The sequence below is a fragment of the Ambystoma mexicanum genome, chromosome 4q (assembly GCF_040938575.1).
Source record: "Ambystoma mexicanum isolate Mex_15411 chromosome 4q, UKY_AmexF1_1, whole genome shotgun sequence".
Classification (NCBI taxonomy): domain Eukaryota; kingdom Metazoa; phylum Chordata; class Amphibia; order Caudata; family Ambystomatidae; genus Ambystoma; species Ambystoma mexicanum.
Window position 1 is genome coordinate 1,040,212,118 of NC_090928.1, and position 13,598 is coordinate 1,040,225,715.

The window sequence follows — 13,598 nt, forward strand, 5'->3', positions numbered from 1 at the left end:
GGTGGTGCAGGCGGCTACGGCCCCGGCAAAGCAGGAGTTGTATCCTACCATCCCTCCTGATAGGGACGACAAGCTTTTTGACGGCTGGGCAAAGAAAGTGTTTTCTTCAGGGGGTAGGGCGCTTCAGGCGGCCAACTCCGTATGTGCCTTGTCACGTTTCACGCACACTCTGTGAAACTGTCTTTCCTTAGCGGCTGAATATATTCCCAAAGGGGACGAACAGGATGGTTTCCTTGCCATGGTTCAGGATGGCAAGGATGCCATGTGTGAAGCCGTTCAGTCGGGTTTGGACATGGCAGATTGCGTCAGCCGGTCCATGGCCGCAAGCACGGTGATATGCAGGTTTGCGTGGTTGTGGAAGTCGGGGTTTGCTCCTGATGTGCAGGCCCGGCTCCTCAACATTCCCTTTGACGGGGAACATCTTTTTGGCAGCAAGGCTGTCGAGAGCCTTGACAGGTTGCAGACCTCCAAAGCTGCAGCAAAGTCGTTGGGCGCTGCAGTTCGCCAACCTCCGCCTTTTCGCCCTAGGGGACAGCAATGGAGGGGAGGGTCCTTTCGTTATTACTCATCCTTTGGTAAAGCGAGAGGAGCTGCCAGTCAGAGGTGCCACCGTAGGAGTGCCAGAGGTGGAAAACACGGTACTCGAGGTGCCAAGGCTGCTGCGGCTGTTGCCTCTTTGCCCTCAGGCAATGCCGCAGCCGCTTCAGCTCAGTCATGAGGCCGTGTCCCATGGTTCGCCGGTTGGGGGAAGGCTACTGTCTTCCTTTCCGGCAGAGGCCTCAAGACTATCCACCGGGGAATCTCTCTTTGAAGAGTCCGGATCTGCTCCTTGCGCAGGAAATTCAATCCCTGCTGGAGAAAGGTGCCATAGAACTGGAGCCTGTAGCAGAGAGGAACAAGGGATGGTATTTCCCTTATTTTTTGATTTCCAAGAAAGACGGTGGATTGAGACCCATCATGAACTTGCGCGGTTTGAACAAACTCCTCAGGAAGGACAAGTTCAAGATGGTTTCTCTCTCTCAAGTCCTCCAGGCCCTTCAACTTCAGGACTGGTTGGTGTCTCTCGACCTCAAGGACGCTTATTTTAATGTGCTGATCCATCCAAAGCACAAGAAGTACCTGAGGTTCGCGGTTGGCGACTCGCACTTTCAGTTTCGGGTCCTGCCATTCGGATTGACCTCCACCCTGAGGGTCTTCACCAAGCTCATGGTAGTGGTGGCAGTGCATCTCAGGAAAGGGGGGATTCACGTCTACCCCTTTCTGGACGATTGGTTGATCAGGGAGCACGCTCCCGAGCAAGTCCTGGATCATCTGTCCGTCACCTTCCACTCCCTCCACAAGCTGGGCTTCTCCCTCAATTTAAAGAAGTCCCACTTGACGCCAACTCAAAGGCTCCAGTACATCGGAGCAGTGCTCGACACGTCCCTGGGGCAGTGTTTTTCTCCCCAGGTGAGGGCTCATCACATTCAGCATGCCCAGAGTCTCCCAGCGTTCGAGTTCTTGAGATTGCTCGGCCTCATGGCATCCTGCATTCTTCTGGTGCCAGAGGCCAGGTTGCGGATGAGATCTTTGCAATGGGCACTCAAGCTCCCGTGGTCTCAGTCCTCTGGCAGGATGTCGGACCCTGTTTAGCTGCTGTCCTCGGTCGCAAGGGACCTTCTGTGGTGGGCCGTCGAAGGCAATCTGATGAAGGGGGCTCCATTTTGGCTACCCTGGCCGGAGGTGAAGGTCGTGACGGACGTATCCCTCACGGGATGGGGAGCTCATGCCAACGAGTTGACAGTCAGCGGTCGTTGGTCTACGTCGGAGTCCAGACTCCATATCAATCTGTTGGATCTGAGGGCCGTCAGGCTTGCACTGAAGGCTTTTCTGCCGACTGTGCGAGGGAAGAATGTCCTGATCCTGACGGACAACACAGTGGCCATGCACTACCTCAACAAAAAGGGGGGAGCAGGGTCACTTCCTCTGTGCAGGGAGGCGATGCAGCTCTGGTTCTGGGCAATCCAGCAGGAAGTTTCAATCTCGGCAGTTCATCTGGCCGGAGACGAAAACGAAACGGCAGAGGCTCTGAGCAGGCAGAGCGTGATCTCTCACAAGTGGCTTAGGAGATTCTCCTGGAGATCTTCGGCCTTTGGGGGACCCCTCAAGTGGATCTCTTCGCCTCCAGTGTCAACCGGAAGTGCGAAAGGTTCTGCTCGTGGGGATTTCCTCCAAGAGGAGCCTTAGGAGACGCGTTCGTGGCGGAGTGGTCATTCCCACTGGTGTACGCGTTTCCTCCAGTCCCCGTCATCCCGCAAGTGCTGCGGAGGTCACGAAGGTTCGGTTCCCAGATGATCCTCATTGCTCCGGCATGGGCCTGGAGGACGTGGTACCCGGACCTTCTCGACTTGTCCATCTGCCCTCCACGTCGTCTTCCCTACCGAGACGATCTGCTCTCACGGGAGGGGTGTCAGTTTCTCCATCCAGAGGTCAGATCCCTCCACCTTCACGCTTGGTTTCTGAAAGGTTGAGGTATAAGGATTGAGACCTCCCTGAAGACGTGATGGAGGTGTTGCTTTTGGCCAGAAGGCCTGCAACAAAGTCCCTGTACCGTTGCCGTTGGAGAAAGTTCTGCGACTGGTGCAGGTTTATGAATGTGGATTTGTTTTCATGTGACATTCCTGTGGTTCTGTCTTTTTTGCTTTCTTTAGCCCACAGGGGCTTGCAAGTGGGTACCGTTAAAGGTTACCTGGCGGCGCTGTCAATATTTAAGCGCTCGTCTGAAGAGTGTTCTTATTTTAAAATCCCTTTAATTTCTCAGTTTCTAAAAGGGCTCACTTAATGTGTTCCCTCCGTCACCTTTCCAGGTGCCCGGTTGGGATTTGAACCTTGTCCTCAAGTTTCTGATGGGTGCTCCGTTTGAGCCTTTGCATTCGTGCCCTTTGAGATTGTTAACTCTTAAAACTGTATTTTTGGTTGCGGTCACTTCCGCTTGCAGAGTGAGTGAGTTACAGGCACTTTCAGTTAAGCCACCCTTCACTGTATTTCATAAGGACATGGTTGTCCTTAGAGTTCGTCCTTCCTTTCTTCCGAAGGTGGTGTCGGAATTTCATTTAGGCCAGAAGGTGGTTCTTCCGGCATTTTATCCTCCTCCGCCTCATGGTAAGGAAGAGGAGAGGCTCCATAGGCTCGATCCTAGGAGAGCTTTAAGCTTTTATATTTCATGCATGTCCCGGGTCAGAGTGGACGATCAACTCTTCATTGGTTATGTTGGAAAGCGTTTGGGACAAGCTGTGACTAAGCAGACTTTGTCTCGCTGGATTATTCTGGCAATTTCTGAATGTTACCATGTGGCGGGTAAGGACCCACCGGTCGGCTTACGGGCCCATTCTACCAGGGGTATGGCTGCCTCTACTGCCCTACAGAGGTGTGTTCCTATTCGTAACATCTGTGATGCAGCCACCTGGGCTTCAGTCCATACTTTTGTACGTCACTACTCCCTCGATTCCATCCGTGGGCAGGATCTGGCCTTTGGCAAGGTCCTTTGCTCCGTAATTTGATTGGGCATTCTAAATTTCTGTATTCTAAATTATTTTCCCACCTCCTTGCGTTGGTGCTGCTTTGGGAGTCTGTCATAGATATGGAATACGTCGGAGGACACAATCCCCTCGAAGAACAAGTTACTCTCTTACATGGTAATGTTCTTTCGATGGGATGGTCCGACGACATATTCCATATCGCTCCCTCCCTGCCTTCCCCGCTACAGAATTTCTTATGCGATTGCAGCTTACGTTTCCGCAAGGCTTTGTGTGGTCAGACTGGCAGAAGACTGGTGCCACACGTTCTGGGAAAAAACTACAACTGAGGCTACGGGCGTCGTGCGTCCTACTTATAACATGCAGTGATGTCGGCCGTCGGAGGAGGTTCTCGAGGGCGGCTTGTCGACCTCATCGACGCAGGATGCAGACACTGAAAAATTTTCCGAAGCAGCACAGCTGTGGTGATTACTGTCATATATATAGAATATGTCGTCGGACCATCCCAATGAAAGAACGTTACCAGGTAAGAGAGTAACCTGTTCTTCTCCAGCATGGGGTCTGGCATGGATTCACATGCTCATGAATATTCCCCGTCAGGCTGGGAATCTTCAGTAATTGAAAAAACAGTTTCACTTTCACTTTAAAACTGTATTTTTCCTCTAAACCAATCACTATCCCCTGGATCATACTGCCCCCATCCAATGACGGTCCTCTTCCTATGCCCCTCTTCTGGCAGCCATCTTCAGATTTTTACCGCACCCTCCAGAGTTGGAATTCCTCGAGTTGCCCTCTGAGCTATTTGTACATTTCTGTGTGTTTTTCAACGAGAAAAGTTCATTTTTTGTTTGAGAGCCTGTGTGCTCTTTCTTTTATCAGCCGACAACGGGGACCCGTTGTTAGTGAAGTTCCGTACCTCTCAAGGGCTAGGATTCATCGTAGATTCTCAAAGGCCTTCTTGGGCCTACTTCGCGCCCTCCAACCATGACGGAGCAGGGAAGGTCCCTCTTCAGGCCCTGCACCAAATACGTGCTACAGAATGTATTTGCGTAGGACAAACGCCTACAATGCCTCTACTTTCTGCACTCGGACCGTAAGGAAGGAGAGTGCGAGATATGCCTCAGTTTCTCTAAGAAAACAACAGACAGGCATAGTAGTCTGGTGGCGTGGCTTAACACAAAGGCCTCTGACCCGTGCTGTGAGCAGGGTCATGCCACATGCAGGACCGGCTGGTCCGAAGAGCGGTCTTCTTAGTCCTTTGAGGGTGCCTCATCCGTGGGGGCCCAAATTAAGGCCAAGATCTACAAGTCAGAGTCCACCGTGTTCACTGCGGAAGCGGTTCCCAAAGTGGATAGGGCGCGATCAGAATCAGCGTCTGCCTCCATTGCCAGCCTACCATCAAGCTCCTCTTCAAAGAGGAAGTAATCTACCCTGGCTAAGCTACGGGAGAAATCAGAGTAGCTGCAAAGGCCACGCAGCCCGTGCAGGCTCAACCGGCACAGGCAAAGACCTAGTCGGCAACTCAGTCGGCAGCTACTACTACCATGGCAGCTAAGGGTGCTTATCCTACAAGGGTGGCTCCCACGGTGCAGAAAGTGTCCTTTCCCCCACAGCGCGACACCACCGCAGAGACTTTGGCAAAGTCTACAGGTACATGAAAACAAAAAGGGGTACCCTTGCTGGTGAACAATACTCAAGGCAATTATTTAAATGGACCAATCGAGGTAATGAGGTCGGTCCACAGATTTAATGAAGGTGTTGGTCTGCTAAATGACAGATCCACACAGAGGTCAAAAAGTTTTTTTTTTGTACAGACCATTCATTGTGTTAAAAAAAATACAAGAATCTCTATCGTGTCGGCTTTTGGGGCAAGATGACGAAGGGGACATCGTCATTCGGTAAACGCCGTAATAAGACGCACACACTGTGCCGTCGCTGTGGATCCAAGGCGTACCATCTCCAGAAATGTACCTGTGGCAAGTGTGGCTATCCCGCTAAGCGTAAGAGATCGTATAACTGGAGTGTCAAGGCGAAGAGGCGCAATACCACTGGTACAGGCCGTATGAGACACTTGAAGGTTGTCTACCGTAGATTCAGGAATGGATTCCGCGAGGGTACAACACCAAAACCGAAGAGAGCGGCGGTTGCAGCATCCAGCTCGTCCTAAGATATTTTGTTAAATAAATTTTGCTGCACAAAAAAAAAAAAATACAAGAATTCAAAAACAATAATTTATTTACCAATATAAACAAATGTATAATGTGGATAGCTTAAGACAATGCTGAAAAACAATTTACATAAACAAAAACAAATAAAAATCAAAAAAGAGGAGTGTAGTATATACAACAAGTGAACATAAAATACTTAATGGTTAGTATACAAATTAATTTCAATATACATATTCTAATCAATAGATGGGTGTTTTTGTGAATGAATCCAAATAGTAAAGATGGGACAGGAGGGGCTATGAACCGCCCAAATTCCCAAAAAGTGTCCTGATTCATGGGGGATTACTTCTTTGTATTACGTATTCCTTCTATTTGTAACAGTATATATTGAAGGGTCATAGGGAAAACAAGATATCTTTTTAGCCAACGTGGCAGAGACTGAAAATACAGAATCTGGTCCAATTGGGAACCATACAAAACAAGTGTCCCCAGGTCATGTCACGTTCGGCGAAATTGCATCAAATTGCATGTGCCTTCATCAGGGCTCCATGGGGGCGACCCTGCCGGTGCTATAAATCCCGGGTTCTCGATTCTGAATCACTAGGATGCCAGAGGCTCCCTCAGGCTTGGTCCTGCTGAGAAGTGCGGACTCATACAGTGGTAAGTGTGCTTTACATCTGGATGCTGCTAGTCGAGTGTATTTGATTCAATGCATGAAGAATGGATGAAGAATCCAGTTTTATTTCTTCTGATCCATCAGTCGTTTACTTTGCATGATTCCTGGATAGGTCAGGATCACTTGTTTGATCAAAAAACAATTTGGTCCGTGGCAGAGTATAATTATTCTGCAGTTAGTAGTCGATGTTGGTCCGTGGTTCCCGATTGTCCGTTTCTGTGCCTGGACGTATGTTTTAGTTGCCTCCGCGGGAACGTAAACAACCATTAGACGGTTTGCGGATTCAATGAGGATCGGAGATACAGCCCATGCCTGTTCCCACAGATAAGTGTACAGGTACGCCAGAAGGAGGGAAGATACCGGCACAGGTCCCAGTCCAGAAACCTCAAGAAGGAAAAAGGGGGCCGGGGGGGAGAGGAGGCCTCGAAATATCCCTCCCAGGTCGTCTCCCAAGCCATGGAGGTCTCGTCCACGGACGACAATGAGAAGTTCTTGTATACGGTCCACGAGGAGGATGACAGCAACTACGGCGCAGGGCCAAGGTTCCCTGTGTTGCCTTTTCAGCCGAGGGACATTTCCTTGGATATTCTGTCGACTCTCCACTCCTTGGTGTCAGAGATCCAGAAGAGAATGCCTCCGGCATCGGTACCTGTGGTCTCCCAGGTCCCCAGCCAGCCTCTGAAGCCCCCCATATCAACCTCCTCCACCGCGTCGGGACCCAACTCCCCCAGCAGAAACAGGAACGGATAGAGCCATGACGACGGATGATAAGTCACCACATTTGTCGACAGGCCAAGAGGAAGACTATCATCAGTACCTTTTATGGACGATATTTGGGAAGAGGGCATAGTCCTCATGAAGAACCCTTGCACAGCTCCAGCCAAGCGGAATAGGCTGGAAAAGAAGTATAAGGTGCCACACTCTGCACCCAAATGCCAGCCTTAGAGGTGTCGGCAGTGGAGAGGAAACGGTCGGCTAACCCGTCCTCATCATCTTCAGTCCCTTCCGGACAGTGAGGGTAATAGGATGGACGCCATGGACAAGGTGATTTACACTGCAGCGTCCACAATCAAGGCGGCCAACACACGCCAGCCAGGTACGACAGGGAGTTGTGGTACAAACTAGGACTGATTCTGGAGTTCCTCCCCGACGATAAGATGGAGGCCCTCACCCTCTTCCAGGAAGGAGAAGTGGCAGCGGACCACGCCATCACGGTGGCGGTGGACGTCGCTGACACAGGATTGAGGCAAATGAGGAACGTTGTCTGCCCTCGTCGGCAGGGATGGATGAAGGCCACTTCCATCGGGAGATCCAAGCAAAGGTGCTGGACATGCTCTTCGATGGGGAAAATCTGTTTGGGAAAGGCAGTCGACAAGTACCTTCAGGCCATCAAAGGGGATTCAGAGACGGCCCGCTCCCTCGGCGCTCTCCAACTGCACCGCTCGTCTTTTTGCTCCTCTAGGGGAAAATAGAGCAGTTCATCGAAAGGGTTCTCTGCATCATACAGCCTTCCCAATCTTCAATGCAAGAAGCCTACAGTGGCTTCTCCCAGGCCTACGGTAGCGGAGGAAAGTGTTGCGGTCGCCAGAAGGGCAGGACGCAGGCACCCAAGCAAGCCTGAACTGGCCCAGAGGTAGGGCCCCCACTCATGCACCCCAGTGGTAGGCCGGCTGAGGAGGTTCATCAGCGAGTGGAGGAAGATCACCACTACCAGATGAATGCTGGATGCTCTCGAACAGGGGCACACCTTGGAGTTTCTACACCAGTGTTCTCGTATTCCACCGGTTTCCCGGCAGGAGCAGCACATCCCTCAGCTTCTGGAAGAGGTACGAGCCAGGCTACGAAAAGGGGCGATCGAGCTAGTTCCCTAACGGCTCCGGGGCTCCAGAGTTTATTTCTGATACTTGAGATGGAGGGGGCTGTGGAGTCCCATCCTGGACCTGTGATGTCTGAACAAATACTTAACGTCCCAGACATGTACGATGGTCACGTTGCAGCTTGTGCTTGGCCAACTGTAAAAAAGGAGACTTCTTGATGGCGTTGGACCTGGAGGACTCCTATTTCCACGTCCCCATTCACAAGAAACATTGGAAATGTTTGTTTCGTGATGCAGGGCCAGGACTACCAGTTTAAGGCCCTACCATTTGGCTTGAAGTCAGTCCCAAAAGTATTCATGAAGTGCCTAGCACCAGTGGCGGCCCACCTACGTCTACAGGGCATACATTCATACCTGTACCTGGACGACTGGCTGATTTCACACCCGCTCGTGGGAGCAGGCCGACGAGCACCCAAAGGTGACAATCCGGCTACTGACAGATCTGAGATTCTCCGTCAACTATCCGAAGTCCTGCTTAACGTCATTGCAGAACGTGCTGTTCCTAGGCACCAGACACAACACGGTATCTCGCCGGAAGAGAGGCTAGCAGCTATTCAAGGAAAGGTGCAACGGCTATTGTCTGCAGAGATGGCCACGGTGCGGGCTATCAAGTCGTTGCTCAACATGTCGTCATGCATCTACCTCGTCCGCCTCTGCAGATTGCAGATGCAACCCCTACAAGAATTCCTGTATGCCCGTTGGATACAGGTGTCTGGAAGTTTCACAGACAGGATCCCTCTCAACGAGGAGTTGCGACGAGCGATAGACTGGTGGGGGGAGGGGGGGTCTGCTCCCACATCGCCAAAGGCACGGGATTTTAAAAACCTCCATACCAGAAGACGGTCACCATGGATGCCTCCATGGAAAGTTGGGGACCTCACACCGGACGTCTGTACGCCAGAGGCCTGTGGCTGTCGGAGGAGAAAGATTTCCATATCAACATCCTGGAGCCATGGGCGATCTTATGGGCCCTAAAGTCATTCCTACCATCTCTGAAAGGTAAGGTGGTGAGGATCTTCATAGACAACACCACAACCATGTTCTACATCAGGAAGCTGGGGGGTACTCGATCCCCGGCTCTCTCCATGAAGGCCCAGGACTTGTCACTGGGCCATCGGACAGGGGATGTTCCTTGTCCCTCTTCACCTAGCGGAAGTCAAGAATGCCATTGCAGACTCTGGCAGCACAGAAAAATGCTCCTGCCATTAGGAGCTCCACCCGGATCAGGTGGACTGCCTGTTCGCAGATCATTCTGTTTGCGACGGCAGCAAACTCCAAATGGCCGAAGTTCACCAGCAGGTGAACACTCAGACAGTACGAATGCAAGATGATATTCATAGCTCTGCAGATTTGGTACCTGGACCTTCTCAGCCTGGCCGCAGTGCCTCCACTCAAGTTGCTGGTGGTTCCGGTTCTTGTCACCAGAGAGGGAAGCACAATCCTTCATCACGAAACAGGATTGCTGAACCTGAAGGCTTGGCTTCTGCAGCCTTTGAGTTTGGAGGTTATGAGTTACCAGCGGACTGCAGGGTGGTCCTTGCCAAGGCGTTGTCGACCTTAAAGTGGTACGGCCATAAGTGGAAGCGTTTTGCTACGTGGTGCCAGTTGCAGAAGATTACCCCTCCGAGGGTCACGGCTCCGCAGATCCTTCTGTACTCGATATCCTTGGCAAAGGCTGGACTGGCGCATGCCTCCATCAAGGCGCATCTGGCAGCGATCTCCCACTACAACAGATCCCCAGGAAGATCCTTGCTCTGGTCCTACAGACTCGTCATGGTAGTTTCTCAAAGGACTTTTCCGATCTTTGCCACTGGTGAAGGCTCCTGCCCCGTCGTGGGAACTCAAAGTGGTTTTGATGAGGCTCATGGGGGCTCCCTTCGAGCCTATGTATCTGGCCCCACTCTAGTTTCTTTCTTGTTGCCATCACCTCTGCCCAAAGGGTAGGTGAGATCCAGGCCCTATCCTGCAAGCAACCATACCTGGCTTTCCACGAATCAAGGGTGGTACTGCGTACGCACCCCTCTTTTATGCCAAAGGTTCTGTCGGATTTACATCTCAACGAGCCTTTGGTGTTACCTGTTTTCTTCCTGAATTACTTGTCGCCGGCAGAAAATGCTTTGCACTCGCTGGACGTTTCTTATGCCCTGAAGTTCTACGTGACACGCACTAAGAATTTTTGGAAGACTTCACAACTGTTTGTGAACTTTGGTCCTGTGATCCATTGGATGGCCTTGCCCAAGGCTTCCATTTCAAGGTGGCTCTTCGGCTGCATCACGCAATGTCATTGGTTGGCAAACCAACCCTGCCCGGTCGTCAGAACCCACTCCACCAGAGCGATCGCTGCAACTGCGGCGTTCCTGTCTGGTGTGCCCCTGCTGGACATCTGCAGGGCCGCTACGTGGAGTTCCACGCACACCTTCATGAAATTCTACTGCGTCAACAGGGATTCCAGGGTGGAGTCTAGAGTACGCCAAGCAGTGCTGCGTAACCTGTTCGCTTGAGGTGAGCCTGTTCCAAAAGTAAGAGTTCATTACTTCTGTTGAGCCTTGCCACCTCCCGTGGTTGTGCAATGTTGTACTGTTATGTATTTGCTATTCATCAATCAATCAAGCACTTATAGTGTGCGCTGTTACCAAAGGCATCATGGCGCATTGAAAAGATACCGAATGAACGAAAGAATGGAATATCACTTGAAAAGATACATTTTTAGGTTTCGTTTAAAAGCCTCAAAGTCCGCTGTGCGCCGTAGTGCAAGCAGCAATGAATGCCAAAGTCTTGGCCCTGCAACCGAGAAAGACCTGCCTCCAACACGCTCCTTACCATACCTAGGAACGCATAAGAGTGCAGCGTTAGTGGATCTGAGACGGCAGCTAGGATTGTAGCTCTGCAATTTCTACTGAATCGCTAGGTACCTTTTCACTTTCATCGCACAGTGAATCAGACATGAGGCTTTAAATTCAACATGGGCTGCCAAAGGCAGCCAATGCAGAGATTGACGAGCCCTGGAGATATGTTGACCAGAAGGAATCCCTTTCTCTAATCGAACTGCTGTTTTTTGTAACACTTGCAGACATTGAATAAGATACAAAGGTTGGGAAAGATAGATGGCGTTTAAATAATCAATGCTGCCATTGAGGCAGGCTGCAACCACTTGGGCATGACATTCCCTAGGGATGAAAGAGAGGACTTTCTTCAACTGTTTTAATTTGAGAAAGCCGATTCCACAGACCAAGTTAATCTGGCTGTCCGTAGTCAGTGAGGCAGATATTTTCATGCCCACGTTCTGGACCGTTTTAGCTGGCTCTGGCAAAGGGCCAATTGAGGGCTGCCAGAATTCGGAGGTAGAGCCAGCAGAATCAATACCTCCGTCTTACCACCATTTAATTTGAACCAATTTGCTTCCATCCATCCATCCTTGAATAGCATCTGAAAGGGGCCCCTACGGGTCCCTTACGTCTATGGAAACAAGGCAAGTCACCACACACGATAGATACGAGGTTGTATTCCCAAAGCTAGGGTTTATTGCAAAGCAAATAGTCTCAGTTGGCCAACTCGGTCTCACGCCCTGCGACGTGTATCTCTAGACCTCGAGGGACGCAAGAGAGTGAATTACGTACATCAGTTACATATATACAAAAAGCATATCATACAATCAGCGATGACATGTTTAACACCCCCCTTTATTGGGTTTCTTTGAACTCGGTGTGATGATGGGCACTTTCGACAATTATGACACCTTATCTATTCTAGTAACAATATGCAATTTGCAAGTGCGGAGGCATCTTTCAGTTGTTGAACAGAACACAGTGCTTCTGTTCTTGGAAGCGAGCTACATTCGCGGGAAGAGTCACATTCCAGACCTTGCTGTCTATGAGGTGCTATTCGTGTCCTGGGAGCCGACACGCTCTACAGGACTTAGTAAAGGGGGGCCGTAAGAAGAGCATAATTCAAGCCTTTAGCTGCTTTATTCTAACATATTCTACCATATAATGAGACTGGCTGGCAGCTGCGAAATGATTAAATGCCCTGCAGCTCTGCTTCAAGGCTACATTCGGGAGGGAGCCGGGCATTCCTTCCTGGAGCTGCCTACATTGTGTTTCAACAAACTCTTGTTATCCTCGCGGCCCTGCGGCCTTGTCCTTTCACGTTCAGACAACAATGTTTTACAGTCGAGCAGTGTAAGCAGAAAATGTCCTGCGAAGCAATAAGAACAGAAAGCAATGAGCAATGGTTAGAAAACAAAATGGCGATCCTTGTTACATCAAAATGGTCGTTCATTGGCAAACTCAGAAACCTATATGTCTGTCATATCGTGCATGAGACGGTTGGCCCACGGTCACCAACATACGTTTGCCGTCAAATATGAGAGGTATCCATTTTTCTAGACTGACACATCAAGACATTGTTTTAGTTCTGCTGCTATCCCCATTTGGTCCGGGCCTAACCTAAACAGTACTTGAGTGTCGTCTGCATAGAAGAAGACTCGGAACCCAAATGACAGAATAAGTATCATCCGGGGCTGAATATACAAATTAAAAAGCAGCAGAGACGGGGCTGAGCATTACGGGACCCCGCAAGTCTCAGCAACTGGAGAAGACCTATAGGGAGGGAGAGAAACCATCTGAGTGTGAGAGATCAGAAAGGAACAGAACCAATCCAAGACTGGCCCAGAGAACCCTGCCACTGTAATCTGGTTAGCAGAATCCCATTATCAATAGTATCAAAGGCGGCCAACATGTCCAGCAAAATTAGGCCTGCCGTGCAACCCTAGTCTCTGATCATGGTAAGATCGTCAAGTACTGCTACCAGAACAGACTTTGTCTGTCTCTCAAGGAAAACCCTCAACTGTGTGGTAACCACCGTGTCCATCACTTTCATAAGGAAAGGCAATATTGAGATAATAAGATAAAACCGAGACGTCCAGAGATGGCAGGAGAATCACTAATGCTTAACATGGATTTGACCAAATGCCAGAGAGGGGTTTACAGCTATGACAAGAATCTCAAAGAAATTCTCTGTGGCATGTTTCAGTAGGTGCAGAGGAATATCATCCAGAGGGGAAGCTGACTTAAGGCCAGCCACCACCCTACTCATCTCCACCCTGTTATTGGGAGTAAAACACACTAATGGAATAACATCCCCCTGTGCTTGGTAGCAAGTGAGAATAAGGAATCTTCAGAGGCATGACAGTATAAAACTTGGCTGTCCCTTTATCTATAATGTCCTTCCTAATACCTCTGATTTTCTCGATGAAGAACCCAGAAAGATTATCACATAATAGCTGGGAATTCGAAGACGCAGAAATCTCAACCGGGTTGGAGAAATGTTTTGCAATTTCACAAGTTTTTTTTGGGGGCATTCAC

General features: G+C 50.2%; 2 protein-coding genes across 2 annotated transcripts in view; both read left to right on the plus strand.

Annotated features, from left to right (window-relative positions):
- Nucleotides 1-13,598, plus strand: part of IARS2 (isoleucyl-tRNA synthetase 2, mitochondrial) — a 1,527,005-nt gene that overhangs the window by 896,482 nt on the left and 616,925 nt on the right. The window lies entirely within an intron of this gene.
- On the plus strand, nucleotides 5,358-5,724 carry LOC138467143 (large ribosomal subunit protein eL37). Its single transcript, XM_069607240.1, has one exon. The coding sequence runs from the start codon at nucleotides 5,389-5,391 to the stop codon at nucleotides 5,680-5,682; it is 294 nt and encodes a 97-aa protein (XP_069463341.1). The 5' UTR covers nucleotides 5,358-5,388; the 3' UTR covers nucleotides 5,683-5,724.

Excerpts from the sequence above, each read along its gene's own strand:
- LOC138467143 (XM_069607240.1), top strand. The coding sequence starts at position 5,389 with ATGACGAAGGGGACATCGTCATTCGGTAAACGCCGTAATAAGACGCAC.